The following is a 22,590-nucleotide window of genomic DNA, read 5'->3' as shown; positions in this document are numbered from 1 at the left end:
TTGTGTGTGTAGAGAAATCAAGAAAAAGACTCAGTGTTTTGTTAAAAACATTTATTGGTTTTCATTTTTTGTCGAGTTTTCCCATTTTTTCTTTTTTTTGTTCACTTAAGCTTCTCACCCCAATTTTTTCATCCCCTCCCATTTCCCCTGGTAGATCTGACTTCAACCAATCATCTCCATGTTCAAATTGTTTATTATTTAAATGATCCTGACCTGACAAACATGAAGATTAGACCCACTGGAAAGGACGTGGCCGAACGGACAATTATATTTTGTTTCGAGTAATGCCGTTGATAGCTAATGGAGTGCTTATGGACAGACTAGCTACAAGATTGCTCGTTAACTTTGAGAGCAAACGTCAAATGAAATGTCAGATTACATAATATTGCCAGGTTATAAAAGTTATTCTTATATTTCGGATAAAGGGTTGGTTTTAGAGGGTTACAGTGGCTCGATAACTAAAAGGACGACTGGAAATCAGCGTTATGATACGTTTAAGTTCATACATTCAAGCAATATTTACATGAATAAATAAAACCACAAATTATGTATACCTACAGTCTTTACACAAGACACGGTTGCTCAAAATACCAAAAAGACACTTAAAAAGAACTCCAAACAGCTAAAAGAAATTATGTCTACTATTATGGTTTCAAGCAGCAAATTATAAAAGCGATGAATGAACAGACATAACAGAATCTAGCGAACAGAAAGCTGTGGCTCAGATTGCTTACTCTCGAGTTGGTACACAAATCAAGTTGCCATTAGTACCAATTATGGGAGGAAAAGACATGTGTGTAATGCAATAATAGATTCATTATTTCAAATAAAGCGTGTAAGCAAACAAAAACGAGAAGACAAAGATGATGGGTTGAAGTCAGAGATCGACGTGAGATAACTTAAAGGGGCAGTACCCTTTTAAACAAATGTACAAGCTTCCCAAATCGAACTGAACTCACAGAATCAATTCTATTGAGAGAGGACCTGTTTGCCATCGTGGAGTGCTCTTAAAAGGAGAGACATGTTGATGGATGCCTTGTCAAATGGCGTAGTATTATCTGACAGGCGAAGGAGGAGGACTTTGTCGCTTCATTTCCTTTTAGGCTCGTGTGAACATCTGATTCCAGAAAAGTAAATATAACGTAGTTCATATGGTAGCTGAGCATATAGCATCTGTTTGTTCAAACAAAGGGTTTATTTACATACTAAGTCAAGCGCTATCTCTTCTGAACTAGTATTTAATAGTCATCATTTGTTTAAATTGAACTAGGTGATATTGCACTCCTGGCTGCATTTTTGGACGACAACACTGCCCTTTCCCGCAAAGCACCATGTTACATCCATACCCATTTTCGAAACAAGAATTGTTCGTACGACCTGAAATATCCATGAAAATCTGTGCAATCTGTCTATGCATGCATGGCTAGTTAGTTGTTTGTATTGGGTGTGAAGGATTAATATGACAAAAAATGTGATTTGATTAACAAAGGTCCTTTTTAGATGACATTTAAAAGTGTACTGTCTCTTTAAATCCCTGTTTCTATAGTAGTTTAAGCTCCTCCCCTTCCTGTTATCACTCCGCTGGCACGGTCTCTCCCTCTTTAGCCTGATTTGGACCCAACCAGACCCATGAGTCCGTCCGTGCTCATGGACTTGGGGCGTTCGAGAGGGAATCCGAGCGCTCTGCTCCACACCAGCTGAGCCAAAACGCCCAGCGCCCGGGACACGCCGAATAACACAGTGTAGTAGTTCATCTCAGTCATGCCATAATACTGAAAAACAAGACATGAGATGCGTTTTAGATCAAAAACACCATGAGGTTAGATACAGACTTATTAATTCCAGTCTCTTACTTGCAAAAGGACTCCACTGTGAGCATCTACATTGGGCCAGGGGTTCTTGGCTTTGCCCTGCTCCAGCAGCACATTGGGGACGATCTTGTATAGCTGAGCGACCAGCTTGAACATGGGGTCGTTCGGGAGGTGCTTAAGGGCAAACTCGCGCTGGCACGTGTAGCGAGGATCTGTTTTTCTCAGTACAGCATGTCCATAGCCCGGCACCACCTGAGTAACGATATGGCCGTCAGCTTCTGGTCTGTTTGCATAAGTTGTTTGACTTAAAATGGGTGCGAGGTCTTACCCTGCCTGATTTTAGTGTGTTCCATATGTAGTCCCTCATTTTCTCGTCCGAAACCTCACCGCCAAGTTCCTTTTGCAGAGCTGTGAGCCACACCAGTACCTCCTGCAGGCCAAAGGATTTCAACATGGATTTTAATAAGTGCTGTCAAATGATTAATTGCGATAAATCGCATACAAAATCAAAGTTTGCATAATATATGTGTGTGTTATATTTATATAAAAACTAAATTAATAAATTAATAATAATAAATAAATTAATAAAATTAATAATTAAATTAATAATTAATTAATATATATTATTTATTTATTTATATATATTTATATGTATATATATTTGAAGAGTTTGGTTCCAAAACGCAATAAATCCATTTTGACAAATTTCGGTAAAAACATGTTTTCTATACCGAGAAAGTGACAAGATGAAAACCACTATTTTCTGTTACAAACTTTCACATAGCATCTTTAGGTTATAAAAACATAAGAAATTCAAATCCATAACTTGATTTTCAAAGATTTATTATAAAAACTAATTATTTTTTCCACAAAATGCAATAAATCCATGACAGTTTTTTATTTCAAAATGCTATAAATCTATTGAATCAATGTATAAATGTGCATTCATCTTTACCATTTTATATTTATTTAGTTGACTAGTGGTATACAATGATTAAAAAATAAACATTAATGGCATTAACCAAAACACTTACTTTGTTATATTAAGAACACATTGCTGCGGTTATATTTGACGTCGTCTCTTTACATTTTCACAGCGATCAGCTGTAAAATGTTTTGGTTCCGCTCGATTTTCGTTGACTTTGAGTAAAATAATGTAAAGTTTTCATAAGATCCTCTGGGGCTAATGTTTTAGCATGAGAAGCTTGATGCTGTCTGGAGAACAAGCAGCCGAGTGCCTCTCGCGGAAATTATTAGATGTTGATGGCTTACGTTTCTTTCCCGTCACAGAAAACCATCACAGGTTTATCAATGCTATTAAAGTATTATTTTGTTTTGTTTGTTGATCACGAAGTACAAAGTAGATGAGGAAAATTAGGATTCCGTGTACTCAGCGCGCCGCCATGTTTGTTTACATTGCGTGAATGGTCCGCTGTAATATCAGGAATGGATTTATTGCGTTCTGTAAAAAAGGAGGAGTGGCGTTTGTCGCATTTTGGGAACAAAGGGAGAAAAGATGACAGAATATCACGGCGGGTATTGGATTTTGCGTAAAATTAATTATTTACTTTTAACTACTGACCTGATATAATACTGATTTTGGCAGTAACTCATTTTTTTCAAAAATGGCGTTTATTGCGTTTTGGAACCAAACTCTTCATTTATGTGTGTATATATTTATATATTATATATATATTATATATATATATATTATGCAAACACAAATGTTATTTTGTAAGCAATTCATTTTGATGAATCGTCAGACAGCTTTTAACCAAGGGTGACTTATAGTTAGTAAAACACGACTTGTGCGTTTAAAAGTGAAGTGCATTTTTAAGGCTCGAACCTGATTGGCCAGTCCGTGCAGAGGTCCGGCCAGGCCGTTCATAGCAGCACTGAAGGAGAGGTAGGGGTCGGACAGAGCGCTGCCTACCAGATGACTGGTGTGTGCGCTGACGTTTCCACCCTCATGGTCACTAGAGAGAAAAGAAACATGGGTTAGGTTTACTCATCTTGAAAAAGGTTATAGCTGGAGGATACGGACTAAACTAGATCACCCAGCCTTACTGTTACCAGTTTATCTGTTTAGTGTTTCCCACACATTGACTTTACTTGAGCAGGCTGCCCAGGTATATTAACAAGCGCCCAAGTATATCTGGCATCAAATTTAGTCTTTTTTGTTCTTCCGTGATAATGACACTCTTTAAAGAGTAACTAAACCCTAAATCAACTTTTTTTAGTTAATGATCTGTAAGAATGGGGCTTTATTAGTGCTGTTCATTGATTTTAGTAAGTTTTTTGACAACGTCTGAGTGCTGCACTCTTCAGGTTGAACGGTGGCTACTACAGTTGAATTTTCCTATTGAATGTTGGGTCCAAAAAATACCTTGTGACGTAAGCAGGTTCAAGCTCACCACGCCCTTGTTACGATCTCACCATACACTTGGTACAAGCTTAGTTCGTCCCCTCTATCTCCGTTGGGATCTGCCCACTTTTCTTGCATTTTTCAAATATTGCCAGTGGGTGGAGTCAGGCTCTGCTTTCATGATGACATTATGGGCCCTATTTTAACGATCTGAAACGCAAGTGCCAAGCGCAAAGCGCAAGTGACTTTGTGGGCGGATCATGCTGTGGGCGCTGTTGCTATTTTCCCGGCGGGAGAAATAACTCTTGCGCTAGGCGTAAATCAATAAGGGGTTGGTCTGAAGTAGGTTCATTATTCATAGATGTGGTTTGGGCGTAACGTCAAATAAACCAATCAGAACGCTATCCAACATTCCCTTTAAAAGCAAGTGCGCAAGTTCCATGGCGGGTTGCTATTATTATTACGGATTTACCAGGCACACGCCAGGAGCGGTTCACAGCCGAGGAGACCCACGTTCTTGTAAGAGCAGTCAAAGACAGAGAAGTTGTTTTGTATGGGGATGGGAGAAACCCGCCCAAATCAGCGTAGGTTAAACAGGCGTGAGAGGAAATAGCCACAATTGTCTCATCAGCTGGCATCCCCAGAACGTTGCGCAGCAAGTGTACAATGATGTCAGGAGACGGGGGAATCCCAAGCTTGCCAGCATAAATCGGGCACGCAGTGTAACGGGAGGGGGATCTGCCTTTACACAGACGCCAGCAGAGGACATCGCTTGCTCCAACCCCCCCCTCTGAAAGTGTTGAAGGGTTTGGGGGCTTTGAAATCGACACCAAAGAAACGCAAGCAGTCAAACCCCAAAGTACTCTTACAAATCAAGTTCATATACATTAAGGTTTCTTATGAAAACATTTTAATCATTATTTACATAAAATAAACGTAATACAGCCACACAACAAACTTATGAAAATATTTCGTTATTTGCATGATAATTTTTTAACGCAGCCACACAAAATAAATAAAAACTATCACCACAATGATTTCCTTTATCTCATGTATTAATATTTTTTATTGTAACAATTTATGATTTTCAAAAATAACTGTTGCATCTGTGTAGATTAGATAAGCAAAGTGTGTGCGCGTTGTGCACGCTATACATTATGGTCAAGCATGCGCCCTTAAAATTTCATAATGAACAACGCGCAAAGCGCCACTGACTTTAGACTAGTTTTTTCTGTTCAGTGGCGCAATTGTTTTTTGAAACTGCAAAATAGCATCAGGGATGGTTTGCGCCGCAACACGCCTCCTTTTTGCGCTGAACCACCCAGGGAGCGCAAATTGATTACTTAGTTTGCTGACGTGTCCAAAATACGAATGATACAAGCGTCACTGACAAAGTCGATTGCGCTGGGTCAATTTGTGTGTGAGCACGTCATGTCTCTCCCAATGATTTCTGTGTTCGTTCGCGTGCTCTGTTTCTCAGTGAGTTGGGTGCGACGCGAAGCGAGCCCTGTGTCACATTGTATCCTTCCACGTTTCTGAACTTGAGCAGAGTTTTACCATTAGAGGTCTTCACGGAGGACACGGGACCAGTACGGTTCCGATTTATATTTGAAATGGTCAGTCGGGTCCGGGTCGGTCCTAATTACTTATTAGCAAACAGAGAACGGCTGTGAGTGCTACTGCGCTGAAGCTCGTGTGCAGTTTCAGCGTACCCCCGATTTCTATGCCGATAACAACTGGTTTTTGTTTTAAAAGTCACGACCACGCGCTGCATTTTCCTTCTCCCATTTTTATAATATTATTATTAATAAACCATCTAAAACCTAAAAAGTTTGCATAGAGATGGTAGCAAAAAAGCAATGCTAATGTCAAGTCTATTGCACTGAACAAGCAAAGCTCAAGCTGACTCAACGCAAAGCTGTAATGTAAAGTCACCTGTAACCGGGACAGCAAGTAGACTTTTTAATCTGAAATAATGAGTGGATTTAGCTTTTTTAATCGGCAAGAGAGAAATAGAGCAGCAGCAGTAAAAGTGCCTATCTAATAGAAATTATAACCATTATAACAACAACAGTCACATTTATAATCTATAGACCTGCACTGTCTATCATTAATATACTATAAATATGATTGTTTGATTAAAGGGGTCATCTAATTGCTTCATATATTAGTGCAAAAACAGTAAAGTGTTTTTTGTGGTGCTTTGACAAACAGTGTCAGCTTTGTTTATGGCAAAGAAAGTTTGGGTGGTTGGATTAAAGAACTATAATGTGAAATTAATATAAATGTTCAATAAAACCAAGTATTGTGTTGTGTCACACATTACTGGTTCTGTGTCATCATGTATAATAGACCTTTCATTTTTTTGTGGGTGGGTAATGATTGCCCTTTTCACCGGCTTCCACCACAAGTAAATTTCAGATCTGTGGGGAACACTGCTGTTTATACCTAAACCAAAAGAGCAGCAGAATGGATTTCACTGAATGTTCTGTAAACATCCTCTTCCTCTCCGTACATTTTTTTCTCTCTCCTTAAGGCTACGTTTATATTAATGCGTTTAAAGGGATAGTTCGGCCAAAAATGATATTAAACCCATGATTTACTCACCCCCAAGCTGTCCGAGTTGCATATGTCCATCGTTTTTCAGACAAACACATTTTCGGATATTTTAGAAAATGTTTTAGATCTTTCAGTTGATTAAATGTAATGTTACGGGGTCCACGACCTTCAAGTCCAAAAAAAGTGCGTCCATCCTTCACAAAATAAATCCAAACGGCTCCAGGATGATAAACAAAGGTCTTCTGAGGGTAATCCGCGCGGTGTTGTTGTAGAAATATCCATATTTAAAACTTTATAAACTAAAATATCTACCTTCCGGTAGCACCCTTCCGCAACTTTTTAAACCCGGAAGTATTGCCCTATGGCAAGCTGCTGCATGTCCGTGTCTGTTTTAAAGATCACTCTGAATGGGATCTCTATGAAAAGTCCGTCACAAAAATGTAATTATCTCTGCTTTTTGCTCAAAATGTGGTGTTTTTGCAGAAACCTACCCATATTCAAAAGCTGTTTACAAAAGAACTACTACTGAAGTTTTTTTTTTTTTTTTGAAAGCAGAGGGTCTGTTCTTTCATTTGGTATATTGTATGTTTATTTATTTAAAGAAGAACATTTTCTGGAAGGCATTAAACTTTGGTGAAAATCATGAAAAACGCTGGCGCTGGCTGGCAACTTTTTTTTAAAACGCTGGCGGTGAAAGAGTTAAGAAGAATTAAAAATATATATATATATATTTTTTTTACAATGTTTTCAACTTAAAAATACATACATATATACATACAGAATATAAGTTTACCTTGTTGTGGATATTTCCTAATTATAAGCTTTCTGTGAAATTATGACAAAATAAAAAATACAAAACACGCATGTCGTAATTAACATAATTAAAATAAACGAATATTCGTTCTTTATGAGCTTAAATATTCGAATAGTAAATTACTGGAAAATGCCGATCCTAATATTTAGGCTTTCATTGATAAAACTAAAGCGGCTGATCTCCGCGTCTTTCATTAGTTTCATTTTGCGAGCGTGTGAAAGTTGCGTAATTTTATTTCATCAATTGCGCTGAAATATCAGAGAAAGCTCTTATATAAACATGCACAAAACACCGTGCAGCATGTTTATTTACAACACAAGTAGCAGACCCTGACATAATATTAGTTTGTGCCATTTAACATCCACTCACATTTAAATGACAGTAAAGAGACTCGCCTACAGTCCCCACAGACTACCTCCTCTTAGTATTCAGGACAGAAGTCGTCGAAAGTGGACAACAGAGACAAATTTAAATACCAGGTATAAACAGAATGTGTCTCTCTTGTCCACTTGTGATCGGATCAACTAATACAAATCTTAAAGGAATAGTCTACTCATTTTCAATATTAAACGATGTTATTACCTTAACTAAGAATTGTTGATACATCCCTCTATCATCTGTGTGCGTGCACGCAAGCGCTGGAGCGCGCTCCGACACTTCGATAGCATTTAGCTTAGCCCCATTCATTCAATAGTATCAAACAGAGATAAAGTTAGAAGTGACCAAACACATCAACGTTTTTCCTATTTAAGACGAGTAGTTATACGAGCAAGTTTGGTGGTACAAAATAAAACGTAGCGCTTTTCTAAGCGGATTTAAAAGAGGAACTATATTGTATGGCGGAACAGCACTTTTGGGAGTACTTCGACTCGCCTGAAAAGTCCGCTCCCCTTCTCCCTCTCATAATGGGAGAGGGAGGGTGTTACTGCGCCGAGTCGAAGTACTCACAAAAGTGCTGTTCCGCCATACAATATAGTTCCTCTTTTAAATCCGCTTAGAAAAGCGCTACGTTTTATTTTGTACCACCAAACTTGCTCGTATAACTACTCGTCTTAAATAAGAAAAATGTTGATGTGTTTGGTCACTTCTAACTTTATCTCTGTTTGATACTATTGAATGAATGGGGCTAAGCTAAATGCTATCGAAGTGTCGCAGCGCGCTCCAGCGCTTACGTGCACGCACACAGATGATAGAGGGATGTATCAACTCTTCTTATTTAAGGTAATAACATAGTTTAATATTGAAAATGAGTAGACTATTCCTTTAATACCAAGTGTAAACAGCCCCTCAGACAGTTTAGACAGCGCATAAAGAAGAAAAGTAAGCTAAATCCCTTCACTAATGTAGTTTCTCTTGAGGGTTAAATGCAAAAATTTTGAGCTCTTCAGTAATCGTCCTCAAGTTGTTTTCGAACGAGTTTAAAAATCCACCCTCACCTGCCTGGAAGCATTTAGTCTACAAACAAAGTCTCAGAAAGGTTTATGAGTTTGTAGGTCATCACCTGTGAATAGTGAGATACAGCCTCATCAGTTCTGTGAACTCTGAATCGGTGTAGCCCAGCATGTTGGTGAAGTTATGTGACCAGTCCAAGTTGGAGTCGATGGCGCCGATGCTGCTGCCCTCACGGTACAGGTTACGGTAGATCTTAGCCGCCACACAGGGGAGCTTGGCGATCAAATCCATCGAATCCTCGTACACAAACTGCACACAGAAGTGATAGAAAGAAGAATTGTGTATCATACAAATAATTACAATAAAATCCTAAATTTGGATAGGCCTCCTGTGGCTTACTCACCTCCCAGTACTTGGCCTTGTTGACTCCCTCAGAGTAAGCCCGAGCAAAACTGCTCTCGCTGTTCAGCGCGGTGATGGCAGCGCTGAACTGAGACATGGGGTGCAGGTTGGTGGGGAAATTATCCAGCATGGTGACCACATGGGAGGGAAGAGCGGCACGCTTAGCCCATTCTTTAGACACCCAATTTACCTGAGAACATGAATACAACAGGGTTTGTGGGGCTGCGTATTAGCAAGGGCCTTACATGGGTCACGATACAATAAATCGCCATACTACATATTGAGGTATATTCAGTGTTTCCGCTATATACATTCAACCGTGGCGGCCCGCCACGCCTAAAACATCCCCGCCACGCCTGCGGTTGTGGATAGAAGGGATACAGCAAACGAAATCTCGCCGGATGAGCACTGTTTAATCCTAATCCTTCACCCAAACCCACCTCTAAACACAACATTTCACAGGATTGTATGATGTATGTGTATCTCATGTAGCCAGAGCCGCTGTTTTCATCCTAAAAATCCTACCTCCAAATCTAATCCTAAACTTTTTGGCATTTTCTGTATCCCTTCTAGACAAAAACCGCGGCGGAAGCTCGCAAAATAAATAAAGCTATACCGAAATGTCCGCCCAGCAAGAAAGAAAAAAAAATCCTTTCTGGATTCGCGTTGTTCACTCATTTATAAATAAATCTCCTAAAATATCATAATTTCCCCCATGGGTTTAGTTTCATGCACAAATAGATTTAAATCAACGGATGATGATTAGGCTACGTCTCTGTTTTGAGAAATAATAATAAAATAAATAAGTCTACACGAAATATGTTATAATTATCAGATTGACAAAACGAATAAAAAAAGTATTTGAGTTTCTGTTCTTTTTTTGTGATGCGCTGTTAAACCAAAGCAGCAGAAAACACGTCATGTTTTTAATGATTTTAAATAAGCACAGGGTTTTCTCCTTATTGTGAGTTTACATAAATAAAAATACACAATTTACAGATTCGAATTTTATTTTACTTTTATCTGTCTGGCAATAAGGGTAATTTAAGTTGCAAGGTCATCACGCGTATGCTGTTCACAGGCGCATATACACGGACGCAGCGCGGGGCTGCGAGAAATGACATGATTAAACTTTTGATTTAACATATTACGAGTTTTTTGGACATTCATTTGTAATCACTGTACTCATATTATCAACTTATCTGGCCATTAGTTATTCAGAATATAGGCTATAAACGCAGCGCACTGCTGACCACTCAGCTGTCAGTCAATTTTCTGTGCTTTAGATCGACACTCACAAAGTTTCACATTAAATGATAACATGTTTGTCCAAAAACAAAAGGCTAAATACTGAATACAACTCCTATAGGACTGCAAGACATTAGTCGAATCTGTTTGGAAGGAAACTTATTCCCGTGGAAGAGAAGAACGTTGGTAATAAAAACTGGAGGCAGACGGTGAGACTGTTTCATCTGTTTTCAGGCGAAACAACAGGGTCGGGGTACCCGCGGGTGAAACTTCTAATATTTGATGTAACGGGTGTAATAATATTAACGTGTTATATGCGTTGTAGATCCAGGTCGGGACTCAATATGCGAGCGTGAACTGCGGGTCTAACATCCAAGAACAGAATTCGACTCGATTCCGACAGGTAACAGTTTTAAATGTCCCCGTGCTTATTTGTGTTTAAGATCTGTCTGCGAAGAGCATAAAGGTTTCTATAACTGCGCGATTTGCGGTGTGACCGGGTCGGGCTCTTTATGTCAAACAGCCCGGGTGTGGAATAAATTGCTGCTGATGTCGGGTGTTCTGTCAATCACAGCGGTGCGGATTATCAAACAGGACTGTGCGTGACTTTGCAACAGCTCTGTAACGCTAAACCCGAGCACGAACTTGCACACTACATTAAAACTACAATGAAAGATCCGTATGAAGCTATAAAACTTACGTATTTTTTAAGAAAATACAGTTTAGATCAAACATAGAAAAGCAATATGCTATAAATATAAGGAAAAGTAAATGACAGCATGAAAATGATAAAAAACACATGTTAGTTTACTGTAGCCTATTTTCTACATTAAAAAAAATAATGTACATTTATAATCATCATGGGCGCCCCCTGCCGCCACAGCTGGAAAAAATCCTAGAGGAAACACTGTATTGCAATACATGCAAAGACATTAATGAATATGAATGGATTCGTTCTCACCTGCTCTTCGGTGGGCACCTGTCCTGTGATCAACAGCCAGAAAAGACCCTCTGGTAGCGGCTCCTCTCCACCAGGAGCTTTGGGCAACAGCTGCTGACATTCTGGAATGCTGTAACCCCGGAAACGGATTCCCTACGGATACAATAAACACAGTGAGTCGGTATGTTTAAATAAAGTTCCAGATAGTGTAGTATGACGCAAGGGGTTCCAGAGGTTACCCGGATAAGCATTGACTAAATGTATGTATATTTATCCACTTTCTATTTTTAGCTTGAAGCAACACACTGTACTTTGTGCAAAGCTTCTTTATCACAGATGGTATTTATACAATCTAGTTTCACTAGAATAATTTTAGGGCTTTAGATTGTTTTAGCTATTAATAGCACATGGCTTTGACGTGACCTACTAAAAGTACATTTGTAGGTATATTAAACCATCACACGTTACCTGGTCAAAGTACTTTATTATTCTGAAAAGTGCCGCACCTATAAGGCTGTCATGATATTAGACTTTCATTACACGGTTATGCTGGACAAAATGGGAGAACCGACTATAACAATATTATTGCAATATCGATTGCCTTGGGTTTTAGGTAAGGGATAATGTATAGGCAGCAGAAATAAGCCCTGACAATGTGACCAGGACCCAGTGCAAAGCAGAGGTGTAGGGGCTAATTTCACGATAACAACCAGGTGCCTGTACATTATCCCTCATAAGTAAAGTAAGGAACATTAAATATTGATTTGAAATATTTTATTTGCTCATTTTGTAACGAATGCAGACCTTCCGTAAAGAAAACACGTTTACTTTCGGTTTTAAGATAAGACGTTCAAATGTCACGAACACGCTATTTGGTTTAATCATTTGTAAATATGATGTCATATCTGTTATTAAAAGACTATAAAAATGATTTCCAGCCGTGATAATGTAAAAGAATATTTGGGTATACCGACATGGCAGCGTGGTGGCTTCACAGTTGTGACGTCATGCGCAATCCAGTCATTTATATAAATCAGCGGTTTACACGCAAACGGAGAATTCGTCTCTGAAACCAATTCTTTCTAAAAACTCCAGCTAGAGTGGATATTTTGAAAATCTTCATTTGCACTTAAACTGACAGAAACGGGTGTTAAGGCAGCCAACGTCACAGTACCTACGTCAAAAATGCGTTCATGTTCAAAAGAGGAAGTGATTCGTTGCTGTTGTTACTATTTTCGGGATTCTGATTGGCTTACGTGGGCTTGAGCTTCTCGTTACACCGCCACCAACGGGTTTGGCATGCTCTTGATGGCATATATACACGGGTACGTGTAGGCTGACTTGTGTGCACGATTTTATTTTATTGTTGAAACCGGAGAGGTTGAAATGTCCATTTATGAAAATAGCCGCCCACGTGTAAAGATACTGAGAATCAAGGAAATTTGCATTAATTATCACAGACGTATGGTTTGGAATATGTATGCGATATGGCCCAGCTTGTCAGTGAGCTATGTCTCTGTGTAGTAAATGCCGCTCCTTCTGAAAGCAGGTAATGGCGATTTACAACTAGTCACGGAACTGGCTTTATTGATGAGATGCGCATGACAATCCCATGCATTTATTCGCACAGTCCTATTACAGGCTTTCATGTGAGGATGCAAAACGATGCAATGCACATTGGTGTCGCAAGTGCATGTTATGCGGGAATGTTGATGTGAAACTGTAGTAAATCGTATGGTCTCAACCCTAGGGGGCAAGGCGAGTCTGTAACCATTGTAGCTGTTAATTGATTAGTCCATTTTCTTAAAAGAAATCCAGATAATTTACTCACCACCATGTCACCCATGAAAAAAATCCTGAAATATTTTCCAATGAGAAAAATCCTGAAATGTTTTTCTCAAAAAACATAATTTCTTCTCGACCGAACAAAGAAAGACATCAACATTTTGGATGACATGGTGGTGAGTAAATTATCTGGATTTTTTTTTTTTTAATGGACTGATCCTTTAAGGCTACGTGGGTGCTGAATTATTTACGATAATATCATTAATACTGTTAATAATCATGGTTTTTGATATGGTTATCAACAACAAACATGTAGTTAGAAAGTGAGCATGTTAATGGTGTGTACTCACCTCATCGGGGTCAAGCACAGAGGTCTCGTACACCAAACCCTTCATCCCTCTCATTCCTCCATAAACCTGTTCGACACAAAAAAGCACACAAACATTATTGGGATACCTCTATTAATACCTGTTACTAAGCCCTGAACCAGCGATTCATCTAATTTCTCAGACTTCTCTATTATTTAACGTCAGCTGATATTATACATCTGCAGTAAAACAAAACCTAAACGACTCGGCTGAAAATGTAGCAGCATTGCCATGAATCACACCACAGCCTGAGGGTCCTTGAAAATAACAGCCGTCCAATCAAGAAATCTAAGTAACAATGGCGCTGTATATATGGCAGTTTGCAGGACTAGTCAGGCATGTTAGTCAACACTCACTGAAGTGATGTCATAACTCTCATACAAAACATGACCTTTGTTGCAGTCCAAAGTGGCTGAATGCACTGCTAGTATTGTTTAAGCTATATGGCGTGAGAATGAAAGACCAGTATATTCAGTTCACTCTTCCAGCAGCTGCATTATTGTATTGACCAATCAGCATCCAGGACTTAAACAATAAGTTGTATAATAGTTATTACTAACCCAGATTGGTTGCAATGTAGTGATGAGAGATAAAAATCACACAAAGTCAAAGATTAACAGTAACATGTTGTGAATCTTTAACTCACCATGTCCACTGTGATCTGACCGATTGTGGTTTTGCCATGCTGCTGTCTGAAGTTCTTGATCCTGCTCTGTTCTTTGGGGATGAGGTCTGACAGGACGTCTTTCAAATTCTGTGGAGATCAAAGATGACAAGGTCAGATTTCCCAATGGCTTTAGTAGACCAGCCACCATATGGTTTTCCATATACGTACAAACACAAAGACCTGGTTTCACAGACTGGGCTAACTAAAGCCTTAGTTAAATTAGAATGTTTATAGGAATATTACATTTTCTAAAAAAGAAAAATCCAGATAATTTACTCACCACCATGTCATCCAAAATGTTGATGTCTTTCTTTGTTCAGTCGAGAAGAAATTATGTTTTTTGAGGAAAACATTGCAAGATTTTTCTCATTTTAATGGACTTTAATAGAGCCCAACATTTAATACTTAACTCAACACTTAACAGTTTTTTTCAACGGCGTTTCAAAGGACTCTAAACGATCCCAAACGAGGCATAAGGGTCTTATCTAGCAATACGATTGTCATTTTTGACAATAAAAATAACAAATAGACACTTTTAAAGCACAACTTCTCGTCTAGATCCGGTCCAGCGCGATCTAACGTAAATGCGTAGTGACGTAGGGAGGTCACGTGTTAAATATATAAAACGCACATTTGCGGACCATTGTAAACAATAAACTGACACAAAGACATTAATTAGTATCAGTTGACATACAACAACGTAGGAACAGTCCTCGTTCTCAACACTTGTAAACACTGGGGCGGAGTTTTGCGTTCGTCCTCTGTGACCTCTTGACGTCATGACGTATTGCGTGGGGTCACGTTGGCGCATCACGACCGGATTTAAACGTGAAGTTGTGCTTTAAAAGTGGATATTTGTTATTTTATTGTCAAAAATGACAATCGTTTCGCTTGATAAGACCCTTATGCCTCGTTTGGGATCATTTAGAGTCCTTTGAAACTCCGTTGAAAAAAACTGTTAAGTGTTGAGTTAAGTATTAAATGTTGAGCTCTATTGAAGTCCATTAAAATGAGAAAATCCTGCAATGTTTTCCTCAAAAAACACAATTTCTTCTCGACTGAACAAAGAAAGACATCAACATTTTGGATGACATGGTGGTGAGTAAATTATCTGGATTTTTCTTTTAAGAAAATTGAATATTCCTTTAAGCATCTTTTACAAACAAGCCTTAGAAAAAGGCGTTAGACAAACGGCAATGCATATTTTTAGATCTGTCAGTGCAAGTTATTTTCTGTTGAGAAATTGCAAACATGTTTTTTAAGTCTAGGACTAGCCTAAAGCCTTGTCTGTGAAACTGGGGAAAGTCTGTGGTAAGTGATGTGAACCAAAGCAAGAGTTGCCATCAAATATTTAATGTAATTAAAACCTAAATTTTGCCGCTCATACCGTGGATCCGCTGACATTTCTGGCTGCAACGAGGACGCATGCGGCATTCTGGAAGAGAAAACAAGAAATAAGACATATGAATGATGCAGTAAAGGTAAGTACAATACATTGTTCATTATTATAATAATCTAGGCTAACAAAAAGACAACAGACACTTTGCTGACATTTGCAGGCAGGTGACGCTCGCACAATGCAAAATGTGATAGATTCCAGGCGACACCTCGCATGGGTTTAAATTAGGGCTGAACGATGTGAGGAAAAGTTGCGATGTGCGATGACATTGTTTAATGTTGCGATGACGATGTGAGTTGCGATAAATATTAATTTTTTCATGTTTTAGGGGCCATTCACATGTCGCGCCTAAAAAAACGTGGAAAACACTAGACACGTAGGTTATTGTCACATGACCTGCAGTCCTGCACGCTGCGCTTGTGTCATTCTGAAAAGTTAAAATGTTTTTGAAATACCTTGAAAAAACGAGCGTGTCGCGACCGCGGCGCTTCCAGAGCACACATACATTTGAAATAATGAACTTGAGCGTGCAATAGACACAACATGAGAATCACCGCTTCCACAGTACCTGTATTTGCGGCGTCATCTCTCCTAAATCCAAAATAATTCCATGATATAGCTGAAGTGCTGTTCATTTTCACCAAGGTTTTCGTCTGACAACACATTTTCCTCACTCTTCTCTCCTTCCTCTGCCATCGCTTTTGCTAACAGGCACAGCGTCGCAACTGAAACCTCACATATCAATCTGAGCGTAGCTGACTTGGGGGTTCCCCTGATTGGCCTAATATCATGAACGCGCAAACCCGCTGCGTCCGAAACCGCCTACTTCCATACTATATAGTAGGCTAAGTAGTGCTTTTTGCATACTATATAGTATGGTAGTAGGCGATTTCGGACGCAGCATATGTCTTCAGGACTAAACGTGATAGGTCAAACGTTTATTACATGCGCTTACTGTTTTCCCTTCATTCATCGCGTCAAGGCTGTCTGTTGCGATGTGTTCATCGCGTGAGTTCATATCGCGATGACGATGAAAATTCGATGTATCGTTCAGCCCTAGTTTAAATTATAATCTTTCACTGTAATAATTCAAACACTTTATACTGGCTCTGAAGTGACAGGATTTACTTCCCGTCAACAACACTGTAATGGACCAATGGACAGACAGTGCTTATTCACTGTAGGACCACATCTACCTCAATGCACTTATCTGTCAAAACACGGCTACTTTATCTTTCAGCTTATTTTTTTAGTCCTAACCTATTAAATAAAGGGACAGATGGAGTACTCTGAGGATAAGTGTCTAGATTAAGTTCATAATGATTTGAGTTCAGGGTTTCCCGCAGAAAATTTGCTAGTTAAGGTGGTAGGGTTGTGCAGGTGGGCGGGCCGGGGGCGTGGCAATCAATGGGGCGTGTTGTCTACATGAAGGGGTTTTTAAACTTGCATTGTTTTAAATGTATACGGTGAATTGTTTTTGAAAGGGAGAGGTTTTTTATCTTTGTACTGTATTGATGTCATGAGTACTGTAAGTATGCGTCATGATAAAAATATTTTAATTTAAAACACTCAAATAAAACTCAATTTTGAAGAAACTATGACAGAAAATGAACACATACTAGATTATTAATGAATTAAATGTTTAATCAACAGGCTAGTTATCCTTCAGAAACCATGTTCGGCCTCTCATTTCGGCCATGTGGCGTTTGGTGGAATTTTTTTTTGGACGACCTAGTTAAGGTGGTAGGGTATCCCAGCTTAGGTGGGCCGCCCGAACTAAAAAGTGCTGCGGGAAACCCTGGAGTTCTGATCACTGAACTTTTGTGTTGTTGACTTGTGGCTCTATAAAGTAGATCAAGCGTGTAATTTCTGCAAACCGGAGGTTTCCCAAACTAGTGCTGCACAATTAATCGCATCACAATCGCGATGTCAGCCTGTGCAATTATATGACAGCAAAATGTTGCAATTATATTAAATAAATAAATGTGTGGACTTGTTAACACAAACTTTCTGATAACTGTTTGATGATTTTCCTTGCTGTTTAAAATAAAGAAAGAAAAATTAACAAAAACGGCAGTGCACGTGTGGCATGCACGTGTGTGGTGTGCTTCGTCACTTATACCAGAGCGAAGATGGATGCAGAGGAGGTTGACAGTGATCTGGTAGCTAAAAAAAACCTCTATGTCTGTTGTATGGCGGTATTTTGGATTTAGGATTACTGACACTGAGCAGTTGCTACATCACGTGGCAATACGAAAACATTTCTAGTTTTACAAATACAAATTTTAGCTAAACTGTGTGTGGATTTTCTTTAAAACCCATCAAGTTGACTCATGATACCATTTAGTATAATCACAATCGCATATCGCAATTTTAGCATCAATAACCGCAATGGGAAAAATTACACAAATCGCGCAGCCCTATCCCAAACCTATACCGATTGTTTCAACAACACAACAGAAACAAAGCATTGTTACTTTTATGAGAAATCAAACTAAGAACTGCACAATTACAGCTGTTTGTGGAAATATATATACATTGACTGAATTTAAGTTTATAATGTTTTTATCTCTAAATCACTGACAAAAGCTTTACTTCATATGCAAGACGCAACCGGTAGATCTCACAAGGATATTTCACATGCACTAAACAGATATGCAACAGAGGAGAATCAATTCAGCTGTGTCGGATGCATAAATCATACTGTTAATGTCATTACAAAATGCTTATGGGAGGAGACAGAAGTCCAGTCAGGTTGCCCAGTCCTTTCTTTCACGGAGACACAAGCACTACCTCTCTAAATATAGCAATGAGGATTAAGATCTGACTGACGTACAGCCAGTACAGAATGATTTATCAGCATGGACATAAAGATGAGCGCTAGTAGGGAGGTGAAAAGGTGGCTTGGATTTTGAGTACGGTTTAATGTAATTTATGATTATTATAAATAATGCTATGGAAAACAGTGGGTCTGTCAACTGTGCGTTTATACTCATTTATTTAAAAAAATCAAGCTGTTCTTGTAGTACTACAAGCTGTTAAGCTCTCCAAACATAAGGCAGTTTCCTATAAAAAAAAAAACATGACGCTACAAAATAAATCATGGCAGCTTTTAATCTGAAGAAAGAGTCAAATTGGAAGACCGAGCTGGATTATGCATGAAATGATTTCAAGGGTTTGCACCAACACCTCCTGTCCCATGGTCTCTGACACCAGCCGGCCATGTCACTCTTCCCGTTAGCTAAACATGACATAAAATATACAGTAGCTGTTTGTCCTAGGCCTAGCCATAAGAACAACTCATAAAAAACTACAATATGCCTGGGAAAGCTGTTATCGTTGTAGATAAGTAACTGCAAGCAGATTGTCCTTTATTCCCTGTTCACGGCCGTGTAATCTGTGATAAAGGTGAAGCTAAAGACAGCTGTTAGCTTGACCCTAACATGCATGTCGAAGAAAGTGATACAGAAATAGGTGACGAATGCTTTCAGAGAGGTCTCCTTAAGGTTTTTATTTTTGAGGCTTTATTATTGACAGGAAAAAAGTAACGGGACCCCCACAAGCCAGAATGCATTTGCACCATTTGGTAGGCCACTGGCTCCAACGAACCTAATTTTATATTAGATAATTATTTTCTTATTAATTTGGAATAAATAACTAAAAATATTTTAACGTTTTAAATGTTTCAAAAGTGAGGTGAAATGTGTGTTTGCTGCAGAAGACAACCACAATGCTACAGGCGTTTGCAATGGGTGCCAAGGAAAGCATTGCACTGTGGTTGCTAAGATGTACAAATAAGTTGTTAGCATGCAATGCAGGCGCTAAACTTTATAAACTGCTGGTTGGTTGTTGGTTACTGACTTGCAAGTCAAAAGACCCCATGTCAATGCTCCTGTCACAAAGGCTACAGAGAATTGACAGCAGTCCCTCTCTACCACAGGCTACTGTCCAGTTGGTATTACCTTACACCTCTCTATAACCTTTGACATATTTCAGCCTGTGTCTACTTAAAAATGGACTCCAGTTGAAAAGGAGGAGACACAAGGGTTGGAGGGGTCACTAAAAAAAGCATACAGATGGATTTTTAATCCTGGAGTATAGGCAGTTTTTATGTGACGTATGCCAAGTAATAGCTTATTTGACGTGTAAACAGACGTTTGATGCACGCGCATTGCCACAAAATGCAATGCATCTTCTAGGCTACATAGTACATTCTCCTGTACGCCCATGTTCAACCTACACGTACAATGGGAAACGTGAGAGTTGAAAAATCTGAACTTCGGCAGATTTTCGCGCCGCGTTAACCAATCAGGTCCTTGCTGTAGTAGTGACGTAATAACAGTAACCCCTCGTTTAGACAGCCAACGACAAGCAGTAGCAGAGCGACGCGATCTCATTCATTTCAATGGAAACCTGGCGACTTCCGGCGACACGAGCGACAGTGACTGTTGGCGACCGTATGGGCGTGTCCAGCGACGCGAGAAAGTTAAGAAAAGTTTAACTTTATGCAAATGTCGAGCGACTTTCGGGAGCGACTATCAATGAGAACAAAGTAGTGGAGTTCACGTCACCCTTCTCTCGTCAGTTACTGGCGTGGATGGTACTCATTTGTTTATGACAAGCAGATTTAGAAATGCCTCATTGAAAGAGACAAGCGACACACAGCGATAACGTCGCTGGCTGTCTGAACGAGGGGTAAGCGAGCGGAGTCTCAGCAGAGTCGCAGAAGCCGTGTGAATGTCTTGAATGACTAGAATTTCACACGCCAATGAAGTGAGTAAACTCAAATGTTCAAGCGTCCAACTACGTGCAAAAAGCGCGTTTTTGCCGCCTCTACCGCAGCTGGTGTAAACGCAGCATAACGCGGGGTTTAAAAAATCCAGTAGTATACGAACAGCAAACGTACTGTACGCAGACCCTGGCTTGCGCATAAAAACGCATAAGAAATAAAAGGGTTCTTTTTGTCGAGTTTTCCCTTTAAGAAAAGAAAATACAACATGCTGATAATTTCTAAAGGACCTGTTTTGCAATACTCTTAAAGCAGATGACAGGTAGATAGTGGTGTTAGACAGGTCTGGCACGCTTGAGAGGTTTTCATATATTGAGTGTCTGCTCTGAATGCTTTATCGAAAAATATAACAGGGATAGATTTTCATAATTTGCATCTCCACCAAAGCACTGTAAAATCAAGTAAATTAACATAAATTCCTATAACTAAATCGGTGGAGCATTGCATGAGCAGCACAAAAGGTCATGGGTTGAAATCACAAGGCATACACATACTGATAAAATGAATCACTTTGGATGAAAGCATCTGTCAAATGCATAAATCTAGCTGTAATGTATAAAATTAAAAGGAAGAAAAACTAATTATGGAAATGCATCCTGTTCACACTATGAACTCCAAACAGCAGATTACACAACTGCAAAAATACCAAGAAACTGTCCATAGTGTACAAAGGTCATATAAGGATGTGAATGAAGCATTAACTCAGTATCACAAGAACACAGTAACCTAAATTATGATACAGTCATCCAGACAATGTGGCAATGGCTTTATCTCTGTAGCAACAACAATTATGACCGAGAAGTCTCATATGTAGACCAATAAAAAGCATATGGATCAGGAGGAGGTCATGTGTGCCCTATGATACTTTTAAATAGCATGTAATGTCTTCACTACATATCTAACCATCAGTCACACTACTTAAGGCTTTTCAATGACATGCAACAATGGAAATCACACAAATCTCTTCCTGTTACAGATTTAGTCACCATCAAGGAAGTAACTAATGCATCTCTGCACATTTTGCAACTTCCAGACTTTCCAAAAGGATAAGTCTTGCCTTTCAATGTTAATATTGAGGTTGTACAAAACTGGATTTGTGAACTGGGAGTATTAAAACAACAGGATCTGCCTCTTTGCATTGTAAATTTCTAAGTCTGATCACTACAAACAATGAATGGTAAGCAGCATGAAGGTCAAGTTAGCTATAAACAACAACAGATCTGTCAAACTATAGGTGACCTTTACAGATCAGGTTGAGATCAGAGATGTCAATCTGGTTTTAATTATTTAGTAACATAAAAAACGAGGATAAACCGTAGGACACACTAACTAGTGCTTAAACTGATCCAACCAATTTAAAGAGTAGATCTGACATGATTGCAAGATCAAAAACTTTAAAACCTACATCAAACTTAAATGTGTCCATATAATTAAACAGTACGATAGACTCCTTTCTAGTGTTAAAGCTATAATTAGTCAAATCTTCTTGTAATAATCTGTGACTTAAACTTGACGTGGTGTCTATCTAGACATCATTTATGTGCAACATATATGGATGAAAAGTCTTTAGTACACCTCTTAACATTTTTGGATATCATAAGCGCGTTTAAACGTGTACATAAAGAAACGCGCCGGTGTTGTCCAGCTAGACAACTCAGTAGGTTTGTGACAGATCAATTTACTTAAAAAAGACACTTAACAGGGACAAGGCACAGACAAACAACATTCACCATGCATAAATGTACCAAACTACTGTTAAGTACGGTTTATGAAGTTAATTTTGTATTTAAAGGCTCTGACTTTCTGTCAGTATGACAAACTATGCTAAGCTAGGCTAACCGGTGAGCAGCTTGCCTTTTGAAACACTGTAATGAAAATAAAACGTTCTTACCTTTGAACTGAGGAGCCTCGGGGCTAGTCTGCTGATAGAGAGGAAGGACATGATTCTTGTACACGTGTGTAAATATTACAAGTAATTTTTAATCGACCCCTGCTTGAAGGTGCCCCTCTCGATACCGCTCTCGCAGTGAAGGTTGAAACAGGACTCGGGG

At 39.0% G+C, this 22,590-nt stretch overlaps 1 protein-coding gene across 1 annotated transcript; it reads right to left on the bottom strand.

Annotated features, from left to right (window-relative positions):
* Positions 1 to 75: 75 nt before the first annotated feature.
* cs (citrate synthase) lies at positions 76 to 22,590 on the bottom strand. The gene is made up of 11 exons (XM_065285378.1): positions 22,431 to 22,590; positions 15,739 to 15,786; positions 14,331 to 14,438; positions 13,667 to 13,732; positions 11,553 to 11,684; positions 9,345 to 9,533; positions 9,051 to 9,250; positions 3,658 to 3,787; positions 2,140 to 2,241; positions 1,854 to 2,063; positions 76 to 1,772 (listed from the first exon to the last, which is right to left on the bottom strand). Exons 1-11 carry the CDS (start codon positions 22,479 to 22,481, stop codon positions 1,602 to 1,604), a joined length of 1,407 nt encoding a protein of 468 aa, XP_065141450.1. The 5' UTR covers positions 22,482 to 22,590; the 3' UTR covers positions 76 to 1,601.

Source organism: Paramisgurnus dabryanus, chromosome 21 (genome assembly GCF_030506205.2).
Source record: "Paramisgurnus dabryanus chromosome 21, PD_genome_1.1, whole genome shotgun sequence".
NCBI lineage: Eukaryota > Metazoa > Chordata > Actinopteri > Cypriniformes > Cobitidae > Paramisgurnus > Paramisgurnus dabryanus.
Note: the sequence above shows the minus strand (reverse complement) of the source record. Positions and strands in the feature narration are given on the sequence as shown.

What these genes read in the sequence shown, in the direction of transcription:
- cs (XM_065285378.1), bottom strand. Translation starts at nt 22,481, where the DNA reads ATGTCCTTCCTCTCTATCAGCAGACTAGCCCCGAGGCTCCTCAGTTCA. An exon ending in AGGTGCCCACCGAAGAGCAG is followed by an intron (nt 9,534 to 11,552) that starts GTGAGAACGAAT and finishes TCATGTTCTCAG; the next exon opens with GTAAATTGGGTGTCTAAAGA. An exon ending in ACAGTGGAGTCCTTTTGCAA is followed by an intron (nt 1,773 to 1,853) that starts GTAAGAGACTGG and finishes CTTGTTTTTCAG; the next exon opens with TATTATGGCATGACTGAGAT.